At 35.2% G+C, this 9,208-nt stretch overlaps 1 protein-coding gene across 4 annotated transcripts; it reads left to right on the forward strand.

The window, feature by feature from the left end:
• The first annotated feature begins 9 nt into the window (after nucleotides 1-9).
• Nucleotides 10-7,887, forward strand: LOC128553393 (tumor necrosis factor ligand superfamily member 6-like). Of its 4 annotated transcripts, none has more exons than XR_008369338.1 (6): nucleotides 11-1,160; nucleotides 1,282-1,318; nucleotides 1,918-2,016; nucleotides 2,824-3,160; nucleotides 6,292-6,455; nucleotides 7,324-7,887. XR_008369338.1 is itself a non-coding variant. In XM_053534536.1 (5 exons), the coding sequence occupies exons 1-5, from the start codon at nucleotides 933-935 to the stop codon at nucleotides 6,897-6,899; spliced, it is 759 nt and encodes a 252-aa protein (XP_053390511.1). In that variant the 5' UTR covers nucleotides 10-932; the 3' UTR covers nucleotides 6,900-7,195. The 4 variants fall into 4 exon arrangements, 2 of the variants coding, with proteins under 2 accessions (XP_053390511.1, XP_053390510.1); XR_008369337.1 differs by lacking the exon at nucleotides 7,324-7,887 and adding an exon at nucleotides 6,842-7,199; XM_053534536.1 differs by lacking the exons at nucleotides 6,292-6,455; nucleotides 7,324-7,887 and adding an exon at nucleotides 6,842-7,195 and having other exon boundaries at nucleotides 10-1,160.
• Nucleotides 7,888-9,208: the final 1,321 nt, after the last annotated feature.

Genomic DNA, 9,208 nt, shown 5'->3' on the forward strand with positions numbered 1-9,208 from the left:
GATCAGTTAACAATCCCTACTGTTTTCGGGAACGGTAGGTCAAAAGTCAAGGTCGCAGTGACCTCCAGACTGAAAACTTTTCATACTCAGTAAGTGTTTGGCCTATAACTGTTAAATTTTATAGTACGCTTGTCTGTGTTTTGGGAGTTAGTAGGCAAACGGCCGCGATAAATGTTTCCGCCCAATAACTGAAAATGATTGGGCCTACAGCAGTTACACTTAGCAGAATAATTGTTTGTGGGCAGTAGATGATCGTTATAGGTTATAGTAAGTAGGCGAAAGGTTAAATTCACTTTAATTTTGAAACTAAAACAGTTTCTGATTATTAGCTGTAGAATGTTTGGACCTTTCGTTATCAGACTTGCCTTTGGCCAATACACCCCCCTCAGAAGGTCAAAGGTCAATTATGTACCTCTGATAGGCCGATAAGGGAGTCAGATTTGTTTAACAAGTAGCTCTTGCATAAAAGGTGTTATGCGTATAGATTGGTTGTAGTCTTATTGCTATTTGATATTGCAGTGGCCATTCAAATGATTCTGTAATGGTGGTTGTCAATTTTTATCTTCAAACAATGCATTTAAATCATAAAAATCTTATACAAAAGTTTCTGCTTTAACATTATAGTCTAAAATCTTGGTCTAGTAGCGCTTTATGCTAATAAAAACCCATTTTCACTGAGGTTTTTATCGCTACAGTAGAATCTAGCGTTTTCATGTTTATATTTTTTGTTAAATAAAACAACAATAGAATCTAGCTTTTTATATCTAAAGTTTTAATGACTATATTTATATAGGGCTACCAGAGCGTCTCGTGTTTGGTGAGTGAAGTGCATCACGCTCAATATGATTAGTCTTATTATTATGAGTATGAATTGTAAATTTTAGGTAAAAAGATGGTTTCTTTTTGTTCTTATTTCTACAACCGTCGGCGAAATGGTTACTCTGATTGTACTGGTTGGACACTGGCGAGTATTACGGGAGGACATTATGAGCCCTAGACAGCAACAGATGTGTTTGGCATTGCACAAGATCGCTTTGGCAGATGGTGATGAAGCAAACGAACAATGTCCCGGTAGACTTAAAAAGATGTTAGACAAAAAGAAAAAAACAAGCATTTGCTGCGGGACTTGGAGTGATGTGCTTGACAAACTTTCTAACAAGGTAACTTATACAGTTCTGTTTTTATGTATTCTAAATTTAAAATGAAACGTTCTTTTATGGCTGAAATTTACATGCATAATAATTTTAGATATTCATGACTTGTATACCCTTCTAATTTCAGGTTGTCACGGAAAAATATAATAGTGATGCAAATCCTGGTTAGTGTAAAGATTTATATATTGATTGTTTCTAATGTGTTTAATATTAAGTTAGGATAGACGTGTGATACTTTATTACTTTAAACTGATTTATGCTATCGAAAACTTTTGATATGAAAGTGTTACAACTATTCATCTTTCCGATAAACTCATATTCTGACAAAAGATAACATATAAGATTATATCGCCAGGTGACAACCAGAAAGACTCATCAGCATATAGAAAAAGAACGCTGATGATCCCGTCTGGCACTCTTTAAACATATCAAATGTATCATTTACCTTAAAGTTTCTAATTAGTAAATGATCAGTTGTTTTCTAAATCATTTTAGCGTATCAATCGATACACAGTACGATTAATGCATTGCCATTAACATTATTGGCAGCTGTGTCATTTTTTCCAAACTGGCCGATTTTGCAGATAAAGTAATCAGATTTCACAATAGTGTGTTGAAGGAATCTGTCTATTCTTTAAGTCTAAGCCTGACAATGATTTTAGGAAAATTACACGGTGTTATTAAAAGTCTTCTTCAAATATATTACTTAAATCATCATATGAATAAAAATTGTAATAGAAATTTCTTTTTCCCAAATATACAGAAATGAGTTCGCTGAATCTGACGAATTACAAATGCAAGGAATCCGATAAGAAGCAGCCAAAGGCAAATCTTGTGGACTTATCACATGATAAAAAGCCAGGTCTGATACTAAGATATTGTCACTGTTTCATATGATTCTGATGTCAGAATTAATACCATTTTCCTTTAGAGATATCGTTAAAATGATTTAGTTTTTGTCCCTTGCTGATTCATTTCTAAATTATTGATTGCTGACAAAAGTACAAGCATGTCTTGTAAACAGATATTAAAATTCTATGGCATTAATTACAGTTACTGCGTGCAAAGTGTTTATGATGAGTATTAAATTCTTCAGTTCATAAATTATAAACAATACAAAAATACACAAACAACAGATGGTGTATACCGCTTTCAGTGATGTCCTTGATTTCACTTCGCCTTTTTCCTTATTTCAACGACAGCTGTATATCATAATCACACATAACTGTGACTTAACAGACACCATGTTTTATAGCCCGGTTAAGTTAATGTTACCCTTTATTTAATATATTCGATATGCTTATATTTCTAAATAATTGCTGTCTGTTATATCAAGGACTGAGTAACTGCACCGTTCTTTGTAATGAGTGATTGCATTATATTTTGTCCGGAATAATTGCACTGTTCTTTGTCATTCAAAGATATGTTACTAGTATTTGCGTAGGCTTCGTAAACTTCAATTTGTTATTGTCATTAATTCAATTATATTTTTCAAACATAGGTCTATTTATTGGAAAGGAATTTTCATAAGCTTTCAGCTTGTTTTCCAATCCATGTATTTGACATGTAAAAATTTGTTGTACATGTTATGTGTATGTTGCTTAAATAATAATAATAAAATATTGTTTAAACTAAACATAGGTCTATATTTGATACATGTTTCTTTCAGTCCCAGTGGGGATGTCATCAAAGTTACTATGGAATACTGACCCACCGTCTTATGCAAATTCAGGGTTGAGGTATTCAAAAGATGATGGAACAATATATGTAGAAAAGACTGGTCATTATTACATATCGTCACAATTGAAAACAAGAATTGCGAAAGCGAATGATACAGATGAAACTTTAGTAAGCATCTTTAGACATTACGTGCATTTAATCAGAAACAAAGGGACGGAGGGAGTAATACTTGAAGATGCGAAATCCCAGTGTGAAATGGCGTCAGTTGTTTCAGAAAGTACAAGCGTCCTTGGCGCTGTGTTCCACCTCGAGGACGGGGATCGACTGTATGTGTCTACTTCTCATCCTCAAAATATTATTTCTGACAAACACAATAATTACTTCAGTGTGTTTAGCCTTTTAGATTTTAAGTGATACATTATGTTTTTGACTAAATCAGTTCTTCATGTTCTTCATGTGATCTCATCAGGTAAATGTTACTACTGACAATATTCCTTATATACTTCGGTACATTCACAATTGTCAGTCAGAGAATAGTAAATAAAATGTTTCAGATACTCACGATCGATACAAATATTTTACATACAAGTGATTTAGTTTCAATTACATGGCTAAGGAATACATGAAATACCTTTGCAAATTACTTTTTTGCATTACCATTATCATTACGGTAACCAAGGTATAAGTTTATTCAATTTCCATTACACATGTCATAATTTCATTGTACATTACATTACACATTACATTCAATCAACCGCCTCGGTAGCCTAGTGTAGCCTAGAGCGTCCGCTTTGAGTGCGGGAGGTCGTGCGTTCGATTCCCGGGGAAAATGGTATTAGTTGCCTCCGCGTTTGGCGCTCAGCACTAAGAGGGTAGTGCGAGGACTGGTCACCCGGTCTCAGTGTAATGTGACTTGGTGGGGTATCAAATCACTTGCCCCTCATCGATGTGGGTTCGAGCCTCACTAGGGGCGTTGAATTCTTCATGTGAGGAAGCCATCCAGCTGGCTTACGGAAGGTCGGTGGTTCTACCCAGGTGCCCGCTCGTGATGAAATAATGCACGGAGGGGCACCTGGGGTCTTCCTCCACCATTAAAGCTGGAAAGTCGCCATATGACCTATCATGTGTCGGTGCGACGTTAAATCCAACAACAAACAAAAAAATGTCACGTGTCCGCTTTGAGTGGGGGAGGCCGTGGGTTCTATGCATGGTGAAAATGGTACAATAGCTTCCTCGCTTGGCGCTCAGCATTAAGAGGTTCAATTTTGAATGGCCGCTGGTTGTGTGTTTCTAATTACCTACTTTTTACTCTAAATAACTTAATGCACACACTATCTACATTTATTTTAACAAACATGCTTCATTAAGATCAGTTACAAGATTGTTAACACGGTTTTTCTACACATTTACCTAGTGAAATAGTTCTTAAATGTGTAAAGTTGCCTCAGCAGTTTTAGCAATATATGTTACGATTTGACATAATGACATAGTTGTTACATATAACTGATGCAGTTTGAACTTCACTTTAATTTTACAAGGTAAGGCTTTCTGATTAATGTGGCATCTGAGGTATTAATTGCAAATTTAATGAGAGACTTTTAAATAAGCTTACAGCTTCCTACTCAATCCTGTATGACATTGTGATATATGTACATCTTGTAAATGAATTGTGATTAATAAAGTGTTGTTTAAATCAACAGCATTTTTTTTTACGATTTGATCTAGCGATCTACTTTTAGACCCAAGATAAACAAATTACGAGGGTCCTGCAAAAGGTTCTTTCACTAATTGGCTTCCGTAATTTTATCCCATGTATTTTTTAAAAGCTTCATTGCACTTGAATGGCGTGTCCAATAGCTAACGAAATCCTTTTTATATTTTGCAAATTGATTCTCAAATGACCAAGCTATTTCAAATTGAAATGCATGCAGTCATATACACTGACCAATTTACTTGTCACATTGTAAAATGGACGAAGAGACTGAAATACGTAGCGATTTCAATGCGCACATTTTTTTAGGTGGGTTAAAGCTTTTAAAAGCTGGAAAATTATCTGCCGAGGATATTACTTGTTCTGCTAGGCTCAAAACCCTCTGTTACTAAGGCAAACATCGCTGCTGTAAAAGCTGTGGTCGAAGAGGATGCGCGATTGCCGGTGAAAATATAGCCAGTCGTAATGGCATATCAGAAGGCAGTGTGCAAACAATTCTGAAAAAGCGTTTGGACTAGAGATAGGTTTGCGCTAGGTGGGTACCTCATTTGCTCACTGAGGACCAAAAGAAACAACGCCTTAAATGTGGCCGGAAACTTTTGAAAACATAGGAAGGCTGTGATAGTCGGGTTTAAAATAAAATACGTCCCTGCATTGCCAGGAGAAGCATAAGTTCGAGAACGATGTTGTAAGCAATTGTCTTCAATTCTAGCGGGTCAGACGCTCAAATGAATTGTGCATCTGGCCATACAGTCACTGGACGATTCTATTAGAACTCTTTAATGAAGAAAGTGAAAAAGTTTTACAATAAGAAACGTCCAAGTAAAGTAAGGAAAGTATGGTCAGCAGTCAGTCTTATGTACACGACAACCATTCCTCTCACAAGTCTTTTTTTTTTTTTGGCTTCTGAAAAGATGGGGGTTGTAACTATCCGCCTTATTTACCTGAACTAAGTCTCTGCGACATTTTTTATTTCCAGGACTTAAGAAAATCTCTTCTGGTAAGAAAAATAAGTCCAGAAGTTCTTGGCAGCGCCATTTATCAGTGTCTCTAACAGATACCAAAAGAAGACTATTTACCTGCTTCTCGTGATTGGATAAACTGGTTACAAAAACTTCGTTCCGTAAAGGGGGAATACTTTGAAGGTTTTTAATAAAGATAAGTTTAAAAAAAACGTAGCACTTAGGAAATCCAAACCAAATGACAGAACTTTATGCAGGACCCTCGTACTGTCTTGGCTTAGATTTGTAACTAATAGCATAGTATTTTGACCATTTGTCTTATAGAGTGTTACAGTGTTTACCTTGAGTTTTACTAACGCCCTAGGTTTCAACATACAGCAAAGTTCAAAAATTTCCTAAATTTCATATAAGCATTCAGACAAAGTAAAACGAAATGAAATGTGTGGCCTAATGACTCCGAAATAAATGAATAGTCTGAAAGTCTTGTGATAAAAACTTATTAGCATAAGATATTTGCAAGATATTCTTATGAATAACCAAATATTGTGCAGAAGATAGTAAAACGTTGCAACACTTTTGGAGTAATGCAGAAAAGATGCACACTCTCCTGAATTCTTATCAGTATCTTCCTTTTATTTTCAACCACTTTATCATTTTTCAGTGTCATAGATACATTCTATGCCAAACTTGATGGAAATGAGCATGTTGAACAATTTCACCCACACTATGGGAGAGTTGCTTAAATGATAATGTATTCTTTTTCCTTTTTTTAATAATTTGAAAGATGAGTGTTGAATCACTTGAGGCCACAGAGCGGGTGTCACAAATAGAAACTGTAGAGGGAAGATATGCGGACGGGTTGCTTCAAATACCGATCAACAAACACGAAATTAAAAAAAAAAAACGATGGATTGAAAACAAGTGAGGGATGGTAGTGACGGGGAGTTGGTAAGTTTAAAAGGGGACAGGAAAATGTCGTATGGGGAATAAAGGGGTGGGGGGGGGGGGCGGTGGGAAGGAAAGTGACACAAAAATACAAGATAATATTAAAAAAACAACTGAAAGTAAACGGACGGAGAAGCAGGCATCACCTTGGAAAGGTCAGTAACTTACAAAAAAATAAATGGGATTTCAAACGCGTTCGGGGCATATCAATCTCACACTTCGACGCTATTCTTATTTACATACATGTATATACATTGTATACCTTGTACATATCGGATACTGAGTATAAAGACGAAGGTTATTGCATACAGCTACTGTTTTATTGGAAAACGAAATCCGACACTGTTACTTCTTATATAACAACCGTATCTTACTTTCATAATTTTCAGGTTACAACTCGACTCTGGTAGTCCTCATTTCAACGACCATCGCCAATATGGTTACTAGTATACTTTTAGCATTTTACGGGCGTTGGTGTCTTTCGCGAAAGAAAATTATGACAACAATTTCCTGATTAACTGTAAGTGATTTGTTGTCATATAACGCCGCGAAAAGTACCAGATCAAAAGAGTGGAAGATTCACATTCGTATAGGAATATACCATATCGTCTTAACGTGTGATTAAATCAAATCGGATAGGGCTTCATATTCAGTGTGGTATTTGTAAAAGCATTATGGGTTAATTGACCTTCAAAATTGATGTGGATTGAAATTTGATTGACATCAGTAACACGTAGAAATTTTTAAATTTTCAACACCTTTATAAACCATTTTAAAACTAATACAATAACAATATGGCCGAACAAGATCACTACCTAAAATGCGCATGACATGCGTTAAATTTTTATTTGTCTGTTTGTTTTTGTTTCAGAGCACTTTTGGTCATAACAATCTCCGATGTGCAGTAGTAATAGCTCGGCGGCACTTGCTACCCTAAACCTCCAGGTAACACAACCGATTTGATCTCTTTATTGCCATAGAGTGAAATGTAACATTTTGAAAAAAGGACTGAACTAAAGCTAAGAAATAGATCTTAAAGTCCTTAATGACTAAAAGTATTTTACAAACTGACGTTTTATAACAATTTTCGTTAAATTAGATGTAGTATTTATTTCAGGCATTGATCGCAGAATAAAACGACATATTTTTCCACAAGTATATCTACGAGAGCTTACAGTACAAGGGAGGCTACAGCTGAATAAATTGAAAACTGTTCTTACAATAGAATATATTTGTTTGATTATTAGTTACATTTGTACCACTGACGCAGATGAAACACATTCAGTATTTATTAATGTCACTAATACATTGCTGCTGTGAACAAAACGTCACATTTCTTTGAACGTATATAATAGCTTATTACAAGATAATTGCGTTTTGTATTCCAAGAAGTTTTGTTTATTATGTACATACATTTATATGGCAACTGCAGCGTTTAAACGGCATTCCCGTGATTCATATATTGTTATTTGTGTCAACTGAAGAAGCTTATTAATGTGAAACACATTTTGACACAATTGTGTTTTTTTATATATATATATATATATTTAAATTTTACATATATAGAAAATTTGTACATGACATTTTGTAAATGGATCTGAAAACCAATAATGCTTACTGTCAGAAATGCTCATGTATATTTACCAAACCGATCTGTAAACGAAGGATCCCGCATATAATCATTTTTATAAATCATGGTAATTGGACAATTGTTTGACTGTAAGATTAAAGATTTAGTAACATTTTCAGTAAGAGTTAATCTTATATTTTACAATTTATCTGAAATCAAATAGCAGTTGATAAATTGCAAATTATGATATAACATTTGATCATAAATTTTTCTACGCTTATCATTTATTGTCTTATTTGGTAATTTCTCTTTACAAGATAAATAACTTCGTCAAACGAACTATGAAATCTTATTCAACATTCAGAACGATGCAATGGGGATTTTCCATTGCCATTTAATTTGACAATCAGTTTTTGTTTCGATTACTCCCCTTTGGCCATGGGCTGAAAATTGCCTAATACTTGCATTGGGTGATAAAATTGTAATAAATTAGATAAAGATAATGTTAAGATCTCCATGATCAATGTTTGTATTTGCAGATTTACACGAAGGTCTATGTAAAGAAGGAAGTTTTATTTCACGATAGGTTAGAGGGAACCGGTTAAATTAATTGGTAGTAAGATACTAATGTGCAGCATATCTGTCATCTAAAACTCATCCAAGATCACAAGTAATATCAAACCATAAACCTACGACCGAGGGATTCATCTTAAGGTAAACTGCCTTTATTTATTTAAAGACGAGGTTTATTGAAGCCGTTATTTTGATAACACATTCTTCCATTTCTTTCTCTCAATGGAGTTCAAACTATTCAAATCGTCTATTGACATATATTAAGCATGTTCCTACGCGTCATCCTGATTATGCTTGTGACGAAGCTTGTGTCATGTTTTCACTCTGCTTTCCTGGTTGCTTTTACAAAAACAATGAATAGGTCTAATTCCATTTTATCGTATGAGCCGCGCCATGAGAAAACCAACATAGTGGGTGTGCGACCAGCATGGATCCAGACCAGCCTGCGCATCCGCGCAGTCTGGTCAGGCTCCATGCTGTTCGCTTTTAAAGCCTATTGGAATTGGAGAAACTGTTAGCGAACAGCATGGAGCCTGACCAGACTGCGCGGATGCGCAGGCTGGTCTGGATCCATGCTGGTCGCAAAGCCACTATGTTAGTTTTCTCATGGCGC

The sequence above is a fragment of the Mercenaria mercenaria genome, unplaced genomic scaffold (assembly GCF_021730395.1).
Source record: "Mercenaria mercenaria strain notata unplaced genomic scaffold, MADL_Memer_1 contig_3781, whole genome shotgun sequence".
Classification (NCBI taxonomy): domain Eukaryota; kingdom Metazoa; phylum Mollusca; class Bivalvia; order Venerida; family Veneridae; genus Mercenaria; species Mercenaria mercenaria.